Source organism: Antechinus flavipes, chromosome 1 (assembly GCF_016432865.1).
Source record: "Antechinus flavipes isolate AdamAnt ecotype Samford, QLD, Australia chromosome 1, AdamAnt_v2, whole genome shotgun sequence".
In the NCBI taxonomy this organism is placed as follows: domain Eukaryota; kingdom Metazoa; phylum Chordata; class Mammalia; order Dasyuromorphia; family Dasyuridae; genus Antechinus; species Antechinus flavipes.
Window position 1 is genome coordinate 596920305 of NC_067398.1, and position 24388 is coordinate 596944692.

General features: G+C 33.2%; 1 protein-coding gene across 1 annotated transcript in view; it reads left to right on the top strand.

Annotated features, from left to right (window-relative positions):
- PKHD1L1 (PKHD1 like 1) overlaps positions 1 to 24388 on the top strand; it is a 167411-nt gene that overhangs the window by 91515 nt on the left and 51508 nt on the right. The window contains exons 44-53 of the mRNA XM_051970994.1: positions 38 to 117; positions 800 to 929; positions 2400 to 2529; positions 4161 to 4402; positions 5970 to 6106; positions 13643 to 14672; positions 17743 to 17934; positions 21910 to 22061; positions 22346 to 22505; positions 23259 to 23430. Coding sequence (XP_051826954.1) covers positions 38 to 117; positions 800 to 929; positions 2400 to 2529; positions 4161 to 4402; positions 5970 to 6106; positions 13643 to 14672; positions 17743 to 17934; positions 21910 to 22061; positions 22346 to 22505; positions 23259 to 23430 — 2425 coding nt within the window. The remainder of the gene's footprint in view (positions 1 to 37; positions 118 to 799; positions 930 to 2399; positions 2530 to 4160; positions 4403 to 5969; positions 6107 to 13642; positions 14673 to 17742; positions 17935 to 21909; positions 22062 to 22345; positions 22506 to 23258; positions 23431 to 24388) is intronic.

Consider the following 24388-nt stretch of genomic DNA (forward strand, 5'->3'; position numbering starts at 1 on the left):
TTGATTGCAATGAATTTCAAAATGGCTTGATTCATAGGGGGAAGTCTAATATTTGATGAAGCAGACATTGAACTTCAAGCAGAGAACATCTTAATTACAGATGGAGGCATGCTTCAGGTATGTACAAGAACTTCATATGTTTTTTAGTTCACCTCTGCCTTTCCAACTTTTTTCTTAAATATGGCATAGTCTTAAAAAGAACCTTAGTTCCTCCAAAGTTAGTATGATCTGCTAAATATTACCTTCATTTGTGGAGTAGCTGAGGATAAGAAATTGGGAGTATGCTCTAAATGTATTCTCTCCTTTCATAGAAAAACAGCAACATGATGTCAAACTGAATACTGAGTAGCAAAGTTCATTTGTAAGAACTATTATTCAAACTATTCAAACAAAAAGATGGAGGTTGGAGAGATCTTGCAATAGGTGACTAAAGCTAAGACTAAAGATTTTTGGGAATAGAAATGGTTTGTCAAAACATCACAAAATCAGAGTTCACAGGTACTTCAAAAATTATATAGAACAACAATATGAAATATGAAGCTCTTCTATAATATTGTCAACAAGAGATTGCACCGCTTCTCCTTGAAAAGCTCTAGAAGTAAGAACATAGGATCTTTTGAGAGAAAGGCCATTCCATTTTGAAACAATCTTTTGGGTAGAATATATCGGAGGGTAATATAAGGCTGAACCCATCCCTCCTCTTTATACACACATAATAAAAAAAAAATAAGGAATGCCTTTCATCAAGACAGAAATGAAAATATTTTAATTTTTATCATATGACTTTTATCTCATTTAGATTGGAACTGAAGCATCTCCCTTCCAACACAAAGCAGTTATTACTCTGCATGGACACCTACGTTCTCCTGAGCTCCCAGTCTATGGAGCAAAAACTCTGGCTGTGCGAGAGGGGATACTTGATCTACATGGTACTTCAGCCAATATTTAAGAATTTAGTTATAGAAGTGTAGCACTAGAGACTATAAATATGACTGCTGCACTATACTATTGGTTTAGCCATTTGATGACTCAGTTTCCCATCCATTATTTTCAAATAGATCTACTTATAGAGTGGAAATCTTTTATTGTTTACATAAAATGGCATTTAAAAATTCTATAAAATCTCTAAGTAGAGGATGGTTATTCAATTGAAAATGTTATTTTTGAACTGTAATCTTAAATGTTCTGGTGTGACTTCCTACATACTAAATGTAGATAATTGCAGGATTTTCAAGTTGGGAGGTACCTAGTGCAAATCTTTCCATTTATTGATGAAACCGGGAAAAGGGAAACTATTTTCCCAGGGTCATATATGAAGTGCCTTGTGGATGTAAAGTCAGATCCCATATCTTTTTATTCAGAATCTAAAAAAAATTTAAAAGTTGTAAGTAGAATTATTGCAAACTTAATCATATTTAAAAGCCTCCAATGGATGCACTATTTAAATTAATTTCAAAGTATATTATGAAATAAATAACTCTATAATTCCAATAAGCACTCATTCATTTCTCTTTTTTATAGACCTGAATTTTTACATATAGGTTTACATATTATGCTTTTAAACATTAGATAAGAGATTGGATTTATGTATGAATGCAATTTCTTAGAAAACAGACATATTCCATTTTCTATCTACAATCAATTATTATCAATTGAATTGCTATCAGTATAAAAAGTAATCATCATTCCTTCTGTAAGATCATGCCATATTTAGGTTGTTACTTTGTAAAGAGATTTACTCTATTCACTATGCCACTTAGTTGCCAATAATAATAAGCCTATAATACGTTAGTAATCATATAATCTATCTAATCCCCTCTTTTTAAAGTGAGTAAACTGAGGCCCTGAGAGGTCAAACAATCTATCCAATGTCACACCTGCAGTAGTGACAGAGGTTCTGAGTCTTCTGGCTTGGTATCTAATATACTTTCCTCTGACCCTCACTGAATGAGTTACTTGATTTCATATTTGATTCCTGGGTTGAGATCCTGACTCTGCCTTTTTATTAAACTTTTTGATCTTAGAAAAATCACTTAATCTCACTGGGCCTCAGTTTTTCATCTATAACGGGAAGAAACTGGAAAAGATGGTTGCCTCCTTTATCTATCAATCCTATGATACTCATTGTATAGCAATAAAGAAAGCAGTGTACTTATATTTTTTTAAAATATGAAGCTCAAGATGCAAAGGTAAAAACTTACTACAAATTGAACATAATCACAAATAGGTACTATATATTCATATTTATATCTATGTACGTATATATATGTATACATGTATTTTAAAGTATCCACATATATATGTACATGTAAAATCCAAGCTTATAAAGATATAAATGCCTAAGAAAATATATACAAATTTAGAATTTGTATGTTTGTTTGGAATTTGTACAACTCTAGGTCTGCCTATTCCTGTGACCTGGACTCGATTGGCTCAGACTGCAGAAGCAGGGGAGAGTACTCTGGTTTTACAGGAAGCAGTAACGTGGAATGTGGGAGATGAAATTGTGATTGCAACTACTGGACACAGGTACAGCAAGAGAAGGCCCTAAAAATTAAAGTGGAACATAGCGGGTGATTTTCACTAAATGTAATGCTTCAACTGAATTAAATGGCATTTGCCAAAATATCAAACTTTAATCAATTTTCTGAATTAGAGGTAAAGAAACAGATGACATCTGCTTAGTGACTATATCTTGCCCTTCATAGTTTAGATCCCCCCAATTCCAATTGTTTGTAATGATTGAGGGAAAAAGCTATATAAATAAAAGTTGATATCCACAGGACTTTTTTAAATACATAATTTTTAACTAAAATTACCTCTAATTATTCCTTCTGTTTAATCTTATAGCTCAGCAGACAGCAAATAAAATAAAGAAGACCACCAGTCTAACAATATTCTATACTAAGTATTTTTTAAAAATATTTTTACTTTATTGCTCAAATCCCAGGCAATGTAAGATTAAAAATGCTGACATTTATCAAGGAATAAATGGTAATTCAAGACAGAAAACCACTCAATAATGTTGTGATGCACATTTAATTTCAGGGCTTTTTTTTTAAAAGGAAATTAAGACTCAAGCTGGCATTTTTTGTCACTTTGCCATTTTACAAGTTAAAAATAGACATGCAGATGCTAAAGAGAATTAAGTATATACTTAACTTCCAAGTGCTTATGTTCTGACATGAGGGAAAAAACTTTAATAGTGTATTAGCAAAAACATCACATTAGCAAGAATGTCTCAGTTTAATATTTTAAAGTCTATTTTATAGAAATGCTTTTTAATGAGAAATCATTGAAAACTGTACAGTTAGATTCTAGCCTAAGCATATTGAGTTGTCTCTTCCTTTTTATTCTTTTTAACCATCTCCTTCTCAGTTTCTATGTAGCAAACATAAGAGTATGCTTGATTGTTATAAAGCATAGAAAAATATATTTCCTATATATTAGAACTTTAAATTCAGTTCAATTCAATAACTAATTATCAAGGATCCTCAATATGCAAAGCACCAGGCTAGGTGTTTAGGGAAATAAGAAATTCAAACAAAAAATGCTAATTGTGGTACATTATACAGTAACTATATTTCAAAACAATATATGATTTCTCAAAATAAATAAAAACCAAATATTTTGGGAGAGAAATTTGAGGGTGAGGAAAAATCAGGGAAAGCTTTCTAGAGTAGGCTTTAAATGAGAATCTCAAACTGGGAGTCCCAGACTCTTCTTCTTTCATCTCAACCTGAGATCCCATGGAGTCCAATAATAGGTTTCAGGGAGTCTGTGAACTTGTAACTTTTAATATTATATAACTGTATTTCAATATAATTGGTGTTTTGTGAATCAGCTCAGAAACAGCAATTCAATATAAAGGCAAAGATCCAAAGGTATGGGCATTCAATCAGGGTGCAGGACCAATAAATGTCTAAGCCACTGTTCATTTGTGTACCCATGGGACTATAAGGAGAACTAACTACATTACCTTACATGCCAGTAGATAATAAACATCCTGATTTATAATTCTTTGAGCCCTTATATTCCTTCTCATTTTCTTGCCCACAATATCCTCACAGATACTGTTTAATATAAAACTAATAAACATATGGCATGCTTGTGCTTTTCATATTATAATCTTATGGTTTTATTTTGTGTTTGTTTCACAGACACAGTCAAAAAGAGAATGAAAAGAAGACAATTGCATCAATTTCTGACGATGGCATGTCTATAAAGCTAACCAGTTCCTTGAAATATACACATTTAGGAAAGACCATCACACTTCCTGATGGGACATTATTTGAAGCAAGGGCTGAAGTTGGTGTTCTTACAAGAAATATCTTAGTGAGAGGCTCCAATAATGTAGAATGGAATGATAAAATTCCAGCATGTCCTGATGGATTTGATACAGGTATTTTCACAGTGTTAGTATAACTATTTTAATCATGCTAGCCTTAGTTTAGAATTTTCTTGGATTATTTGAAGATACATGAATTCAATTTTAAAATTCAAGTCAAAGTCCTTGTTGACTATATTATTATATGCTGAATTTAAAAGTGCAGTTAAGGTTCTTAAAAAATGAAGCACTGGAGAAGCTAGGTGTTGCAGTAGATAGAGCACCAGCCCTGAAATCAGGAGGACTTGAATTCAAATTTGATCTCAGACACTTAACACTTCTAGCTGTGTGACTCTGAGCAAGCCACTTAACCTCAACTGCCTTAGCCAAAAAAAAAAAAAAAAAGTGAAGCATTTCAGCAATACAGTTTAAATAATGAAATATAGAAAATGTGTTAGTTTGAAGGTTGCACAAAAAAATTAAATACCCTTGAGACAAAACCTTAAGAAAATCAGTAGTTTCTATAGCAACAGAAACTATTTATGCTTTTGATAGAAAAATTATATGGTCCTTTGCTTTTGCTATGTTTATAGATTTGTTTATTCTGCATCGTTTGGATTTTTCCTTGTTATAATCTAGTGTTCTATTGAATTAAATTTCAATTTACAAATCTATAAGACTGCAATCAGTGTAGTATCTGAAAAGCTGACAAAAGACTATTCACCTTTCACTCACTTAACCTCTTTTTTTTTTAATTCTCTAAAAGCTATATAATCCCTATCTTCTGACATGTCATCTATAAAAAATAGGTATATTAGAAGAGAGGATTGGTTATATACACAGTTATAGAATTCAGCCTGATATATTTTTCCCTGAATATTTCATTCAGTCATGATTGTGACTACAGCTAATTCCACTGAACAGTTAATAACAAAATTTTTTGCACTACACAGAAAAAGGCTTGGATAAATTCAATTGAATTCATTTTTTATAACAGCATTTAGTAAATGTCTACAATGTGGATACAAATGATGTGATGATATAAAGACAAAACAAAATCCTTAACCTGCCTAAACTCTGAAAAGTTGGTGCTCTACTTGGAAGCAAAGTCATAGAACAGAAATTCAGTCAGAAGAGATTTGATCTCGTGTGATTTGGTTGCTAATTAGTCATATGATTTACCAGTGGTTCTCAAACTTTTGTTTTCAGTATCTTTATCCTATTAAAAATTATTGAGGATCTCTCCAAAGAGTTTTTGTTTATCTGGATTATATTTATAGACATTTACCATATTGGAAATAAAAACTATTTTTGAATTTGTAGACCCTCTAAAAGGGTTTCAGAGATCCCCAGGATTCTTAGACCATACTTTGAGAATCACTGGTTTAGACAAACCACCTCATATCTCTTAGCTACAGCTTCCTTTTTTTTGTAAAATGTAGATAATAATAGCTGCTCTATCTGCCTCAAAGAAATCAAGGATTCAAGATGATGAATCTGAGCCTTTGAAAAGTGCTATATAGTAGACTGTGTTCATTCACCTAAATTAGGGAAATGAATCAAAATATCTTTATCAGTGTATTTAAAAGTATATATAAACTAAGTAATCACTGATGAAATTATGCATTAACATCTTTTTAAGGGGAATTTGCTACCCAGACATGTCTACAAGGGAAGTTTGGTGAAGAAATAGGAAGCGACCAGTTTGGAGGCTGTATTATGTTTCATGCTCCTGAACCCAGTGCAGATCTAGTCACAGGAAGAATAGAATATGTGGAGGTAAGCAGTGCATTTTAAATAGATTCACATTCCTCTTAAGTTGCAATTAAATGTATAACTATCTTAATAATAATTAATAGCTAGCATTAATATAATGTTTTAAGCTTGGCAAAATGCTTTACAAATTTTATCTTGGGGGCAGAGTCAAGATGGCTGAATAAAGCAAATATATTTTTTACTATTGTTCCCAACACATCCCTCTAAAGAACTTTTAAGAAGGGCTTCAAACTGAATTCTAAGTGAAACTATCAACAAAAAGTCACCATGAATCATTTTTTCCAACCCCCGACAGAATGGTCTACAAATATTGGGAATGGGGACTGACAAGAAGTAAAGTGGAAATGGTATCAGCTGTGGCCTTGGAAGTAGCAGTGGTGCCAGCTGTAAGATTGTCCCAAACACAGAGATGCTAAGGGGATTGGTCAGAAAGTGATTTAGAAAAGATCTCTATTTCAGCACTGAAAAGAAGAACATGTACCATTTGGCAGACCTTTTGTCCATTACTTATTTCTGGGTTATAGTTCCAGGACATAAGAGAGCAATGCTTGCAGTCATGAAGGTTCAGGGTTCCTACCTGGTTTTGGACAAAGTAAAAACCAGGAAGGAAGTAACCAGACCACTCCATAGATCATATTCTGTTGGAAGCACTAAAAACTTACAGGCCAACAGACCTGGGTATAAAGGTAACAGGATATATAAATTATAAAAACAAGTCAGACATCTTCCTTTCTACTCCCAGAGGTAAGCAAAGACAAACTCAAGCATAGGGTCCAAAGTCAAGAAATAGATTATATAAATGAGTTAACAATAACCACAAAAAAGAACCTGACCATAAATGCTACTGTGATGACAGAAAGGCAAGACACAGATTCAAAAGACAATGACTTTAAAATATATACAAGCAAAGCCTTATGGGGAAAAATGCAGATTAGAAACAAGTTTTATAAAATTTTCTAGAAGAATAAAGAAATAGATACAAAAGAGCAGAAATTTCAAAATCAGAACAATAGAGGAAAAATTAGGAAAAGAAAGGAAAGTAATACAAGAAAATTATGAAAATATTACTAACACCTTGGAAAAAGAGAGAAAAATAATAAAGATACTAGTTCCTTAAAAATTAGAATTAAACAAATAGAAGCTTAAAAACTCCAAGACATCAAGAAAAAATAAAACACATTCAAAATATTTTTTAAAAATAGAAAAAATCTTCTATTTATATATTGAAATATCTCAGAAAAAATAAATGACTTGGAAAAGAGAATGAGAAATAATTTAAGAATTATTGGACTGCTTGAAAGCAGTAATTTTTATAATTTTTAAAAATAATAATTTTTTAAAAGCTTAGGCTTTACATTTCAAGAAATTAAAAAGGAGAACTTCCCAGATATTTTAGAATCAAAAGACAAACTAGCTCCTTTGATTTTCAGGATTTCTACTTTATTATTTTTAGTTGAAGGAGTTCGGAAGACATAGTCAGATTTATGGATAAAGGAGGAATTCATTGCCAAACAAAATAGAGAGGTTTATAGTAGGAAAAAGGGATAATTAATTACACAAACTTTTTTGTGTACAAACACAATAGAGTAGCCAAGACTGGAAAAAAACAGGGAAATGGGAAATTTTAGATAGATCATTTTCTCTAATAAAGAGCTCATTTATCAAATATATAAAGAATTGAGCCAAATTTTTAAAAATAGGTGCTACTTCCCAATTGATAAATGGTCAAAGGATATGAATAAGCAATTTTCAGAATAAGAATCAAAACTTTCAATAGTCATATGAAAAAATTATCTAAATCACTAATAATTAGAAAAATAAAAATTAAAACAACTCTGGATGACTACTTCTTACCTGAGATTGGCTAAGATGACAGAAAAGGAAAATGACAAACACTGGAGAGGATGTGGGAAAATAATACTAATATACTATCCATGTTAGTGGAGCTGCGAACTATTTCCATTTTGGTAAACAATTTGGAAGTATGCTCAAAGGGCTATAAAATTATGACCCACTATTACTAAGTCTATGCCCCAAGTAAATCAAAGAAAAAACAAAAGGTCCCAGATGTACCAAAATATTAAAAACAGTTCTTTATGTGGTAGCAAATTAGAAATTGAGGAAATGACCTTTAATTGGGTAATGGCCAAATTGTGGCATATGATTTTGATGGAATACTATTGTACTGTAAAAACCAATGAAGGGAGTGTTTTTAGGAAAATTTAGGCAAACTACTACAAAGTGAACTGAGCAGGATCAAGTGATCACTCTATATAGTAACAATATTATAGGTAGTTAAATGTGAAAGATTTAGTAACTTTCTTTAAGTTCTTTAAGACTGATAATGGAAAAAATTAATCATCTCCAGATAGAAAAGTAATGGATTCAAAATGCAGGTGGAAGACATTTTTTTCTCTTTCTTCATGTATGTGTGTGTGTGGTAGTGTGTGCGTTTTGAGGGGGAACATAGCTAATACAGAAATATATTTCACATTATTTCATACATATAGTGGGAATTTCATTTCTAGCCTTTCAATGAAGGAAGGTAAAGGAGAAGAGAATTAGAAAATTTGGAACTGAAAATAAAAATTAAATTGAAATATGAAACAAATACATCATTTTACCCTCACAACAACTCTAGGAGGGAAGTGCTACAATTATCCCTATTTAACTGGTGAGGATACCAAAGTAGACATCAATTAAGTGACTTTCCCAGAGTCACACAACTAGTAAATATCAAAGGATTCCGTGTCCTGTGTTCTACTTACTCCACTATTTGCTGCCTCTATAGTCAGAGATTATTCCTTTAACAAAGAGTAGACAAGAATAATGTTCTGTTTTGTGAGTGACAAAAGTGAAGATCGGTAAGTAAAGGCTGAAGAACAAAAGTGAGAAAAGACATAAACTGAATCAGAATTTGGAGAGCAAGAGGAAGGCATGATATGATTAAATAGAGATGTGAAATGAACAAGAATTGATAGGATTTAAGGAATGTTAGCATAGAGGCAAAGATTAGGCTTTATAAAATATTATTGTATAATAAATAAAAATATAGTAATAGACTATTTCTCTTCATTTATATACATCCAGATTTCTTTAAAAAAGGGAGAGGGGAATGTAGTGATCTTAACTCCCTTGCTACTAGGCTTTCATATTCAGCTCACTATACTTGATTCTCTGATCATGTACCTTTTGCTGATTTGCTGTGAGTACTTGTCACCAGTGACTTACTCTAGTCCAGTAGTTTTTCTCTGTCTTCATGCTCCTTGGCCTCTGGACTTGATTTGACATTTATGAAATTCTCTCCTCTCTTGATTTCCCTCACACTACTCTTTCTCCTGTTTTTCTAAACAGAACTTTTTGGTGTTCTTTGTTAACTTGTCTGCTTCATTCTATTCATAAAATGTTGTCATTACCCAAGATTTTAGGCTTGTTTTGCTCTCATTTCTTTCTATATTCACTTCTTTAACAATATTGATCACTTTCATAATTTCAGCTATCACAACTAGATTTTTAAAAAAAAACAAACTTGATATAGATCTCAAATCTAACCTTTTTCACAAGCTCTTGAGAGAAATAATTATTCTCTTGTATCATAACTGATTATTATATTAAGACCAATTATTGCATTAAGAGTAGTTTTTGTATTGTAGCCCCCTTTCTACTTCCTCATCCAGAAATCAAGCAGTGTGGGTAATCTTTCTAAAAAACTTGCCCAACTAGGATGACTAAAATCTAATCAAAGAGAAAAAATTCTAAATTTAGGCTGATGGGTGCATTCCTGCTCATTGTATTTGCTCAGATTAGACTGGGAAAATGTGGATTTTCCCTTTTGTCAGACAGGCAATATGGAAAATTTGACCAAGATTTAGTTGATCTAAATCAGGTATCCTAAGACCCTCATTGTAATAAAATCTAGCCTTTCATTGCAATATTTATTTTCTCATTCATTGTTAGCCAATCAGAGTTGATGGCCAACCTCAGGAACACCTACTCTTTCAAGAGCATATAAACTGTGAGCCCACTACTATGAGGGATTGTTGGTCTAAGAGAGATAGCCAAGTGACCAATCTTTATTAATAAACATGCTAGCATTATTAATAAAATGATTAAATTACCCAGAAACCATGTCTCTTTTTAAATGTCAACCTATGTCTTCAATTTCAACTACTTCATGGATATCTTCAATGAAGGTTTTGAACCACATGCTTTTAGAAACCCTTTCAGCTCTGAATCCTGTGATTATTGCCTGAATGTCCCATCAGGGACATTAAACTCATCCTGTCCAGGGCCACATTTACAGCATCTCAGAGCTAAAAGGAACTCTGAGATCACCTAACTCAGCCCTTACTTGAATAGTAATTCGCCCTTTAACATTTATAAGTGGTCATTTATCTGTTTGAAAACCTTAGTGATTTGGGAACCTCTAACTCCTGAGATAATCCATTTCACTTTTGAATAGCTCTCAGTGTAGGAAATTTTCTTTTTATATCTTGTTTAAATCTGTATCTCTCCAACTGCTACTCATTTCTCTTAGTTCTGCCCTTTGGGAGGAAGAAAAAAGGCTCATTTCTTTTCTACATGACAGGCTTTAAAATATTTGAAGATAGATATTTTCCCCTGCCCACATCTCTTCTTTGCATAGCACCAGGAGACCTCATCTTTGTTATCTCTTTCTTCCTCACTCCTCATATTCGGCAAGTCACTATATTCTGTCAGTTCTACCTGCAAATTGCCTGAAGGTTTGACCTCAAATAAGTTAACAACCTTTTTAGGCCTGTTTCCTCATCTGTAAAATGAACAGATCCGTTTAGTTGGCCTCTGAGTTATATGGTGTGTTGGAGCCAGCTAATAGTGGGTCTTGAGAGACAATTGTTAAATTTTTTTCATTGTCAACATTTACACCTTTGAAATCAACAAACACTGAACATTAAGGCTTGATTTATTGTTTTGTGGACCATCTAGACCAAAGTTTCTTAAACTGTGAGTCACAACCCCATTTGGGGTCATGCAACTGAATGTGGGGATCACAAAATTATAGTTTATTATCAATAAATGTTTGTTTTACATACTTACTTGATATACATGTTTACCTGGGATCACATAAAAATGTCTTGTATAAAAAGGGGTTGTGATTGGAAAGAGTTTAAGAAGCCCTCGTCTAAACAATAAAGTGATGGACAAATTTTAATAATACAGATTTAACTTAAAATGTATCATACATACATTTGTTTCCTGAAAAGCCAATTGCTAAACATTTAACAACCCACCACTTAATATATATTCTCTTACAGTTGTAGACTTATGAAAAAATGAATGAATGAATGAATGAATGCATGAATAAATGAATGAAAAAGCATTTGTTAAGGATTTACCAGTTTTTATTTCACTGTATTTAGCATTGGGGATAAAAATAGAAAAGCAAAGATAGGATCTGCTCTTAAGAAGTTCATTCACATTTATTGGGGGAAAAACAAAAATGAGAAATTTTAGCTGCAAGTCTTATCATTAGATTATAAACTTGAGAAAGTTATTTAATGTCTGGGAGCTTCAGGTTTCTTTTATAAAATGAACAAGGTTGGCTTACCAAAATCTCAGAGTTTGAGAAGAGGTGATAGTTGAAGTAGTGATGGTAATGGTAGCCAGCTGACTCACCTGGAACATGCTGCCTCTTGACTCTCCTTCAGGATGCTCTGGTGCTCCTTGAGACCAGGGATTGTGTTCTAACTTTCTTTGTATGCCCAGTGCTTAGCAAAGTGTCTGGTACATAGTAGGTGCTTGATAAATATTAGTTGATTGCCTGAAGATTTCAGCCTGGTTGACCTGCCTGCCTTGTCAGTGGCAGTTTATTTGCAGTTGATGCTGTGATCCTATCAACAGTGTTTTCTCCTGGAAAAGAACTCACACGTGCAAAAGATGTTTGTGGCAGCCCTTTTTGTAGTGGCAAGAAACTGGAAACTGAGTGGATGCCCATTAGTTGGAGAATGGTTGAATAAATTGTAGTATATGAATGTCATGGAATATTATTGTTCTGTAAGAAACTATCAACAGGATGATTTTAGAGAAGCCTGGACTCTCTACATGAACTGATGTTAAGTGAAATGAGCAGAACCAGGATTTCGTTGTACACGGCAACGATAAGATTATGTGACAATCAAATGTGATGGATGTGGCTCTTCTCAACAATGAAATGATTCAGGCCAATTCCAAGTCTTGTGATAAAGAGAGCCATCTACACCCAGAGGGAGGACTGTGGGAACCGAGTGTGGATCACAACATAGCATTTTCACTTCTTTTGTTGTTCTTTGCTTGAATTTTATTTTCTTTCTCATGTTATTCTTTTTATGCAGTAAGATAATTATGTAAGAAAACATTGTTGATAGGATCACAGCATCAACTGCAAATAAACTGCCACTGACAAGGCAGGCAGATCAACCAGGCTGAAATCTTCAGGCAATCAACTAATATTTATCAAGCACCTACTATGTACTATGTATGCCTATATTGTATTTACATATATTTTTTTTACCATGTTTAACATATATTTGATCACTTGCCATCTAGGAGAGGAGTTGGGGGAATGGAGGAGAAATAGGAACACAAGATTTTGCAAGGGTCAATTTGCATATGTTTTGAAAATAAAAGCTTCAATTAAAAAAAGAAAAAAAAAGATAATCGGCTGTGAAAAACTTAGTTATTCTTTGCAGTAAAATGAACCAAGACAACGCTGAAAGATTTATGATGAAAATGCTGTCCATTTCCAGAGTAAGAAATGTTGCTATCTAAATACAGATTGAAGCTTAAAAAAAACCCAATGTTTCCTCCTTTCTGTCTCCAGTCACCATCCTCTCTCCCTCTCTTCCTCCCTCTTTTCCCCCCTCTTCCTTCCTCCCTTTCCTTCCTTCTTTCTTTTTCTCTCCCTCTTTTCCTCCCTCTTTTTCTTCTTCTTTCCTTCCTTTCTTCTTCCCTCCCTCCCTTCTTTCTCCCTCCACCTCTCCCTTCTTTCCTTCCTTCCTTTCTTCTTTCCTTCTTTCCTTTCTTTCATAATTGGGATTTGGTCAGGGTTACACTGCTAGTAAGGCTCAATTTAAATACAGATCCTCTTGATATCTAGGATGGTGTGCTATCTACTGTATCACGTCAATGCCCCTTTAAAATGAGACTATTTATTAATCCTTAAAGAATAGAAGGTACTTTTGAGATTGTGTAGTTAGTTAGCAATTAGCAGTGATGGGATTTGAACTCAGATACTCTGACTACAAATCCAAAGACCTTTCTACTATGACATTCTATTGAAGAAAATATCTAAGAAATATGTGAAAATAGTCATAGATTTAAAGCTGGACTGGACCGCAGAGGCCTTTGAGTTCCACTGTCTCATTTTTAGAGATGATCAAATTGGAGAAAAGTTGATTTGTTCTGTGTACACAACCAAGTGTCTATGGCAAGATTTTCAAACCCATTCTTCCTGATTGTAACTCTAACACTATCCACTACTACACCACACTGACTCATAACTGTGGTTTTTGTATCTAACAGGTATTTCACGCTGGCCAGGCTTTCCGGTTGGGCCGATATCCCATACACTGGCATTTGCTGGGAGATTTGAAGTTCAGATCTTATGTAAGGGGCTGTGCTATTCACCAGACTTATAACAGAGCAGTTACTATTCACAACACCCACCATCTTCTTGTTGAGAGGAACATCATTTATGACATCAGAGGAGGAGCATTTTTCATAGAAGATGGGATTGAACATGGCAATATCCTTCAATATAATTTGGCAATATTTGTACAGCAAAGCACTAGCCTACTAAATGATGATGTCACACCAGCGGCATTTTGGGTGACCAATCCTAATAATACCATAAGGCACAATGTTGCTGCAGGTGGCACTCATTTTGGCTTCTGGTACAGAATGAACAATCACCCTGATGGACCATCTTATGACCCAAATATTTGCCAAAAAAGAGTTCCCCTTGGAGAATTCTTTAACAATACTGTCCATTCACAAGGTTGGTTTGGTTTGTGGATTTTTGAAGAATATTTCCCCATGCAAACAGGATCTTGTACATCCACCATTCCACTGCCTGCAGTATTTAATTCATTGACTACTTGGAATTGCCAAAAAGGAGCTGAATGGGTCAATGGGGGAGCCCTTCAGTTCCATAACTTTGTGATGATCAATAATGATGATGCTGGGATAGAAACCAAGAGGATTCTGGCTACATATGTGGGAGGATGGGGTGAAATCAATGGAGCACTGATAAAAAATGCCAAGATAGTTGGCCATCTTGATGAACTGGGACTGGGTCCCTCATACTGTACTTCCAAGGGTCTGCTCCTTCCATTTAATGAAGGATTAACAGTATCTTCTGTATATTTCATGAACTTTGACCGTCCAAACTGCGTTGCTTTGGGAGTGACATCCATTCTTGGAATTTGCAATGATGCATGTGGAGGCTGGAGTGCCAGATTTATAGACATTCAATACTTTCATGCCCCAAACAAAGCTGGATTTCGATGGGAACATGAAGTCGTATTGATAGATGTAGATGGTTCGCTTACAGGTATTGATATTTCTAATATAAAAATAATATTTATATTGTGCTTTAAGATTGCCAGAGTACTTTATGGATGTGATCTCATTTCATCCTCACAAAAATCCTTGGAGGTAGATGTTATTATTATACTCATTTTATAGATAAAGAAACTGAAGTTAATGGATTTGTCCAGACTTACACAGATATTTAAAAGTGTCTGGGGCTGGGTTTGAATTCAGTTCTAAATAACTCCAAGACTCATGATCTATCCACTGCTAATCCCTAGCTCCTTCTATATCACAACATAACATTCCACATATAGTAGAATAGAATGTAACAAAATTATTATCTCATTTGATCCTCACAATAACCCAAGGAGTTGAGTGCTATTATTATTATTATTATTATTAACATTTTACAGATGAAGAAATGATGCAAATAGGAGTTGAGAGACCTTCACAGGGTAAGACAACTAATATAGCTATATAGGATTTGAATTCAGGTCTTTTTGAGTCTAGACCTACTGCTTTTTTCTGTACACCACATAATTGTCCCAGCATATATATTTCCAGATATCATATAACATGTAGTTTATACATATTTAATTTTGTATGTAAAAGATTATTTTTAACCTTTTCAGAGATTTTTCAATGAGCATATTGTATTTCTTACATTATAACTAAATCAGTTTTTTGTGAATTCTCACATCTTTCCAAATTTAATTATAAGAATTATAATAATATCACTTTCAAATTTGTAAAGTTTCTCTGTCTACATCATCTTATTCAGTCTTCACAAAAGCCTTGCAAGATAGGCATTGTTATCTCTTTTCTATAAATAAGGTAACTGGGGCATGGTGAGGTTAAAGAACTTGCCCCTGGTTCCTCAGTTTAATAAATTTTAGAGATAGGATAGGAACCTAGGGGTAAAGAAGCAGATCCTGTTCTGCCTTATTTATGCCAATTTTGAGGTGGCATATCCTCCTAGAGAACACTAAGATACTGAAGAAAGATGGGTTCATGCCATTTTGGTTAATAATAGATTTTATTAGGGTTAATTGGGGAAACTTCCTCACAAGAAGCCAGTCTTGGTTAGCAATAGAACAAAGTAAAATGGTCAGGCTAGGTTTTATATAAAAATTGAAGAAAGTGTAATGCCAGTGATGACCCAAATTCTTCCAAAGCATTGTTGGAGCTTTTTTGCTACTTGCATTCTCTGTGGAATCATAGATCATATTCCCAAGTTGTGATTCCCACTGTACACCAGTGATCTAAATCCAACACTAGCCATTGTGCTATGTAGCCTCTTAAGGGAAGAGTAGTATCTTCTAAAGCAATTATTCATAGTTCATTACTTTAGAAAATTGAAACAAGGCTGACTATTCAATACTCACTTATCGGGAATTAAAGAAACAAAGAATAAGATTTTCTTTTACAAATTGTATACTCTTCATTGATCAGGAAAAAAGTCTAATGCCAAATAAGTTGACAAGTATTTACTTTATAATATATGTTTAACATGGAATTAATACAGATTCAGCCCATTGTGGAGTCAGCTCCACAAGAACATACAATTATACCTAATATTCATGGCAAAAGCCCCTAGATAAAATAGGATCCTATTATGCCTGGTGAGTTATCAAAGATAATGTTATATTAAGCAGAGTTTTGAGGTTGAGTATTTTGTTGTATTGTGTGTGATTCTTTGAAAAGTAGAATATTCAATTAACCAGGACCCAATTCATCAAACTCCAAAAACAAAGTTTATTGAAAATATATAGTATTATGCTAATGACAGATTATGATACATTCTCTTTCTTTGACATATATCTAACATATTAGATTGATAAAAGCATTTTGGAAATATGTTTCTTTGAATTTTACAAAGTTGTTTTAGGGAAGTTTTAAAAATTTTGTGAACTTTAAAAGTATTTGCATTGTTTTCTTTTCAAATATAGATTCAAATTTGATCAGTTGGTTAGTATTTATAGATTCTTTGATCATTTTAATCAGATTTGTTTCATAACAATAATAAGACTTTATATCTGTGTAGCACTTTTTAGTTCAAAGGCCTGTATTATAGTTTTATTTTATTCTCACCAATGTTTCTGTGAGCTTGAGTAGAACTATATGTTATTTGTCAATTTTATTTATTTTTTTGAGATGTTTTTTGAGATGAGTATGCTATAGTATTTGGAATCCTAGACCTAAAGGTGAGAAGCCTGGATTCCAATTTAATTTCTAACACTGAATATGTGATCATGAAGAACTCATTTAATCTTATTTAGCTTCAATTTCCTTATCTATAAAACAGAGGTAATTAATATAATATCTACATCATTAAGTCTGTGGTAAGGATCAAATGAAAAATGTAAGTTAAATACTTTGTGACTCTAAAGTTATGATATAAAATGTCACCTTTTGTTCTCTTTTAAAAATAATTTTTAAAATACAAGTACTTATGTTTTATATGATTGAATATATATATAACCTATATTTGACGACTTACCATCTCAGGGAGGAGGAAAAGGAGGAAGAGATAAAATTTGGAATTCAGAACTTAAAAGCAAATGTTTAAATTTTTTAAATATATAATGGGGAAAATAAAATATTATTTATAAAATAAAAAACTTTAGGTCAATGAATTTAGAAAGAAAATAACAAGGTATGTGATTAAATGGATCAGAGGTATTGCATATCAAAGCTATAACTAGGATACGATGATCAGGGCTTTGCCCCAGGGTGCTGACCTTAGAGGATGCCAAATTTAAGACTTCTTAAGAGCACTTGTAGTCTTTTAGCAGATAGAATTAGCAGGACTTTGCATTTAGTTAGCATAATTGTTTTTTTTAAATGGAGTAAACAAAGTTAGAAAGATAAATTCCTTGTCCTCTGACTTCCTATTCTCTTACTGAGCAGCCTCTCTTCTTTGGCTGGCCACTTAGGGACTCTGTTCTTTCTTGTTCAACTGAGGTTTTGTAGTCATATCATTTGCCAAGGATGAGAAAATTATGGCTCTATTGTGTATGGTAAGTAATTCACATTTCTTAATTTTGTACAGTGAAGTAAAAGCAATAAAATGTATGTTTATTCCACAGAACACAAAGGACACTCAGTTGTTCCCCACAGCTCATTGTTAGACCTTACACACTGCAAACAAGAAACTGAATGGAGCATCGGTTTTCCTGGATCAGTTTGTGACTCCTCTGTCAGCTTTCATCGATTAGCATTCAATAAGCCTTCCCCTGTCTCTCTGTTGGAAAAAGATGTGATTCTTTCAGATTCTTTTGGCAAGTTTAATTTAATTGTTGTACTCCTTATAGAGCGTATATAAATGTGTTTGAGGGACCTGGAATGACTTAAACTATCATTATCAACAATAGTTTTAGATCATTATTTTATTACCTTTCCAGTGTGGATACTATTATTGTCCTTATCTATAAAATGGAGATGATAATAGCATCTTTTTCATGGCAGGGTTATTGTGAGTTTAAAGTTAGATTTACTACAACATATCTTACTTTAAAGTAAGATATTTCTGCAGACCTGAAACACTACATAAATGTTAGCCAGTATTAAAGCTATTAATGATTACTGTTTGAGCCATTATTAGGTTATTATTAAATGAGATAAACATTATTAGCTATTGTTATTAGTACTAATAACTCCCAATATAAATAGCATTTTAAAATTTGCAAAGCACTTTACATATTTTATCTTGTTTTATCCTCCCAACAATCTCTGTAGGATAAGTGCTATACTAAAACTATAAAGATGTCACCAATAAAATGTCTCTTTAGTTATATCTGGGCTTATCATGGTCTTTGAATAATTCACTTTCCAAGTTTCTTCCTAGTTCCTTCTCTGGAGCAGGATTCCATGGTACTGTTTGATACCTCCCAGTTTAAGGGAGCAAGGGTGAAACAGGGAAATTCCTGCATAGTTAGTGGCCTGAACCACTGGACAAACAAGCTGACATGAGATACATGTCTTGGAATTGGAGGGCCAGAGGTGGAAAGATTATCTGGAAAGGAAGCAGTCAAAAACCAAGATCAATGAAGTTTAAGGGAACTAGCACAGACCTAAACTGGGAGAGAGATTAAGAGGACAGTTTGACTCTGAGGTAGATAACAGGTATTCAAATTTAGAAAGATCTTACAATTAAGTGTATTCTGTGAGTATAGTTAACTGGCCCAATGTTTCTGTGCATATGTGTGCCTGAGTGGCTGAGCCCTCTAGTTTCTTCTGAATTAGGTTTAGCTGGATAGCAATCACTGCTGCCAGCTTTATTGTTCTCATAGCAACCACAGTGTCTAAGCAGTAGTATGCAATAATAAACTATTCATAGCTTCACTTTTGTCATATGGTAGAAAAAATGTTTAGATTTGGAGTGAGAAGAATTGAGTAGAAATTCCTCTTCTGTCACTACTGTGGATGACTAGATAGATCATTTAACTTCTATCAGCCTCAGTTTCCTCCATTTTAAAATTAGAGGGTTGAATTATACGAATCCATTATCCTCTCTGGCTGTAAGATCTCTTTTATCTTAACTTTTGAGGATGCTGTACTTGCTATTTGCTTGAGTTTCCAGTAGATGGCAAAGTTGTGTCCCTTATAAGAAATTCAGCAGCAATTGCTTTTCTTTTACTATACAGGGCTAGAAAAGATTCCACAGTACAATTTATGTCAGTAAATTAAATTATTGAGAAAATGTAATTTTTTTGAATATGCAAAATTAACAGTGATAAAAATGGGCAATTTGATGAAAAGACAAAAACAAGAGTGTGATATAGACAAAAAAATCAAAAAGATTATTTGATCAAATAAACATAATTTTCAGAAATAGTCTCAGTGATCAGTTCCCTAGTCAAATTCTCTAGCAGAGTTTTTCCCAGCAGAAAACCTTTTTAGATTTTATTTGCTATAATAAAATTTTATTGAAATGGATTTATGAATTTTAGGAATCCCTCCACTGATGTAGATTATAACTGCCCATCCTGTTTGACTTTTACCACTTAACCATGTCCTTGTAACAGGTCACTCCAAAATCCTAGAGACCTTTTTTGACATTGAGAAGGTATCAGTGGAGCTCTGATTTTCTAGTTGTCATCTTTTTTTCTTGCCACATGACCAACTTGTCTTCTTATCATAAAACTATTTAATGATTTCCTTTGATAAAGTATGAGTGGAAAATTAAATCTACAAATTTAATTTTTCAGAACCCTCAGGTAATGTTGTGACCAATTGGTTAATATAAAGAGGAGGGCAGCCAAGTAAAGGGCTGGAAGTCCAGGAAATATAAATATTGCTTGAAGAAATAGGAAGTGTTTAACTTAAGAAAAGAATTCTCCAGGGAAACATGACTGTTAAAAAGTTTGTTTTCAAGTCCAACCTGAATCCAAGTACAAGGATTTTTAAGTAAAAGGGTTAGACTTCTTCCCTTTGGTCCCAAGGACTAATTAAGTACAATGGAAAGAAGTTGCAAAGAGACAAATTAAGGCTTCAAATAGGAAACTTTCCTAACAGAAATATCTAAAAATGGAATGAGATACTTTGGAGATTGCCCTTCTCTCTCTCCACAAGCAGCACTAGTACCCTTTAAAGAAAAACTGGTGATTCCTTACTGGATAGTTTATACTGAGAATTCTGTTTTTAGTTATGGATTGATATAAATGTCCAACTAAAGTTCCTTCCAAATCTAAAATGTCATGATTCTGTGAAATGACTTAAAATGTGAGTGCCTTCAACATCAACTTATACCATCTCTACTTAAATGTACTCCTGACTCATGCCAATATAACTTATTTTCTCTCCTTTCCCAATGTGGACTATTGTATTGTAACCATTTCCCTGTTGCCACCTATCCCAGCACCTGAATTTAACCTTCTCTAAAAGCTTTGGTTATAAATGGCTTTAGTGTATTTTGGTCCTTTTCAGGAATCACAACTACTCTATTTCCAAGCTTACTGCTTCACTTATGAAAACTCTCTGGGTCATGGTCTGCTCTCCTTCCTTTCCCCAAAGAAAGTCGAGTTCTTAATTAAGTGTTTAAATATCTAAATAAGCTACTCTCCTTCTTAGGAATTGAATTAAGCATACTGTCTTTGGTTTCTGCACAGCACCTCTTCAAACTCTTCAAAAACTTACTTCTTCCTTTGGTTTCTTGATGTCTCTGCCTTATATAGAACATGACCAGCATGTGATACTAGACCTCTGATTATGTTTTCCCTCTCCCATCTCTGGGAACAATAGTTTAACTTAAAATATAGATGAGAAGATAAATCATTGACTTATACTGTCAGCCAAAATTGCAAGATAATTTTAAAAGTTCTTATTACCAAAATATAGACAAAATTATGTTTTGAATGGAAAATAAAAGGTTTTTAGTATTTTATAATGGGAAATATTTAGAGCTTTAAGTAAAGCAAATAATTTGTAGAGTAGGAATTTTTTATCTGGGGCCTATGAATATGGCTTTAAAAAAGTATTTTAATAACTAGTTCAATATAAATGGTTTCCTTTGTAATGCTATTTGTTGTATTTGAGGAATTTTTAAAAAAATATTATTCTGAGAAGGAGATCTCATCAGACTGCCAAAAGTGTTCATAACACACAAACTTAGGAACCTTTGTAGAGTATATGCAGTAAAATTATTTTTAAATAATTATGAATAATACTAAAAGCTAGGCAGAGATTTCCTATTTGTAATTGACTGTTGAAAATAGAAGCCCTTGATGCTAAGTGAGATGAGCAGAACCAGGAGATCATTATACACTTCGACAACGATATTGTATGAGGATGTATTCTGATGGAAGTGGATTTCTCTGACAAAGAGACTTAACTGAGTTTCATTGGATAAATGATGGACAGAAACAGCTACACCCAAAGAAGGAATACTGGGAAATGAATGTGAACTATTTGCATTTTTGATTTTCTCCCCGAGTTATTTTTACCTTCTGAATCCAATTCTCCCTGTGCAGCGGGAGAACTGTTCGGTTCTGCAAATATGTATTGTATCTAGGATATACTGCAACATATTTAACATATATAGGACTGCTTGCCATCTTGGGGGGGGAGGAGGGAGGGAGGGGAAAAAATGAAACATAAGTGATTGCAAGGGATAATGTTGTGTAAAAATTATCCTGGCATGGATTCTGTCAATACAAAGTTATTATTAAATAAAATTAAATTAAAAAAAAAAGAAAATAGAAGCCCTTCAGAAGTACTGATAAATATAATTGTTTTTTTCCCATGCTTTTATATAGGCACAAGCATTATTCCATTTCAAAAGAAACGACTGACTCACATGTCTGGATGGATGGCATTGATCCCAAATGCAAACCATATTAACTGGTACTTTAAGGGTGTAGAACATATAACTAATATATCCTATGCTTCCACATTCTATGGATTTAAGGTAAGAAAAAATCTCTTAAGAAAACAGTAGTTCACATTTCTTTCGTCCTTTAAGGTTTAAGATTTTACAACTACCCTAAGAAGTACCTACTGCTAAGTGAGCATATATATTACAAACATTTAGCCAATTACAGGGGAAAATAAACCAAAACTTCCAAAGCTTTAAAAGGCATGTAGCAACTAAGTAGTTATATATAATTGTAAAAATATACTGTCTTAAACTATCCCCACTAAAACAAAGAAAATCACAATGTAGTTGTTATGTTTTTTTTTTTTAACACACAGGATGAAGACTATGTCATAATATCTCATAATTTCACTCAAAAGGCTGATATGTTCAATATTATTGATATGAGGAATGGATCCTCAAATCCACTTGACTTGAACACTAGTAGGAGTGGAGACTGGCACCTTGAAAAAAACACTAGTACTTTATACTACCTAGGTGGGTATTCATTCACGTACTTCAGTGCTTTATTCCAGTATCTTGTTGTGCCATCTAAATAATACAGAGTTCTCAATGGGTAGGTGAGCCAAGCAGGATTTCACACTATACCTACCAAACCAGAAAAATTTCAGTATGGAATTGGCCATGGATTTATAATGCCTGCCCTCTGAAAAGCAAACTAAGTTGGGAAAGGCTCAAGGAAATCTGAGGTCCTTGAAATATTGAAGTCTGCATTCATCAGGAAGGGGTTATAGTGTTAATTAATGCTTCATAGAAATACTCCAACATATTTTAATTAAAGACCTAGGTCTGACTTCCTGAGATCAACTTAAGTACTCCTACATAAAGGCTTAACATTTTTTTCTTTTATAAAGAGGCCAGATATGTTCAAAGAAGACACCACACATTATAATTTTTCACATTATTATGCAACCTTTGTGCTTCATTACTTTGGGGAGATTGAAAGAGTTTATGAAAAAGTCTAACAATTTTTGATTATGCTAAATAACCTATGTCAACATTCACCCCAGAATGAATTTCTAGAAATACACTTTCATGATTTACATTCACTTTAGATGTATTTCTCTCAAAATATCCATGATCATAATATATCAACTTTAGGATATGTCAAGGTTGTAAACCAAAAATAATTGTCAAAAAATGCAATTTTTTTCTAAATTATAGTTTTTTTAGATGTAAGTAGTCTTTGGTAACTGAATGTATTAAAGCTATTTCTGCTGTTGCTTTCAGTGTCAGGAAGAAATTATCTGTCTTCAAACCAAGCTACTTCAAGGACATTAGATCCTGGTGTGAAAGATGTTATTGTGAATTTCCAAGCTTACTGTTGCTTCTTTCAGGATTGTATTCCCCTAGATTCTTCTATACGAATTCCTCCTCCTAGAAAACGTCCAGAAATATACAAGTATGATAGTCTTCCATTATCTTTCTTTAAATAATACTTTTCCTATCTTATATCATTCATGATGATGTTCTTTCTCATGTATCATAGTAGTCTTTTTATTCCCATTAGATTTATACACATTTATATGATGTAAAATTTTATCTTAAAATTATTTTATCTTAATGCTTTTTTCCTATTATTGTGCTAATAATAGTAATAATAATTATTGAGTTCTTGGTCACAATAGTAATCTTTAAGTTTCACATTGTTCCTATGGGAAAAAATAGAATCTACTTTGTGATGTTTTGCTTTACAGTAAAATGTTTTATAATGTAAGTAAGCAAGCAAAAATTAAACAAGTGCCTTTTATGTGCCAGGCACTATGCTAAGTTGCTGGAAATTCAAAGGCAAAAACAAAGTAGCCTCTGCCCTCAGAAGCTTGCATCTTAATGGGGAAGATAACATGAATATTTGGATACCAATATGGATATGGATATGGATATAAATGTGTATATGTGCATGCATAACTGTTTACGTGTATGTATGTGGGGGTATTGTGTACATATGTGTGCATATGTGTATATATGTATGTATATACCTCCCACACAAAACAGATAAAAAACAGATACATAGTAAGGTAACCTTGGAGGGGAAAACTGAACATACCAGAAAGGGCCTCATATAGAAGGTTGCACTTGATCCAAATCTTGAAGAAAGTGAGTTAATTGCATGAAATAGAGTGAAAGAGAGTGTTTGAGGCATGGGAGATGGTACAAAGGTATGGAGATGGGAAACAGAATACCTAGATCATAGGATGCGCAGAGTGATATATAAGAAAGTGGTAGCGTGACTGATTGAGAAGGGGACACAATAGCCATCTATTCCAACTTCCCATTTTGTAGATAGAAGATTAAGGTCCAAGAAATTTGAGTTTCCCAAGCTGACACAGGTAAGAAGTGTAAGAACAGAGATTTGAATT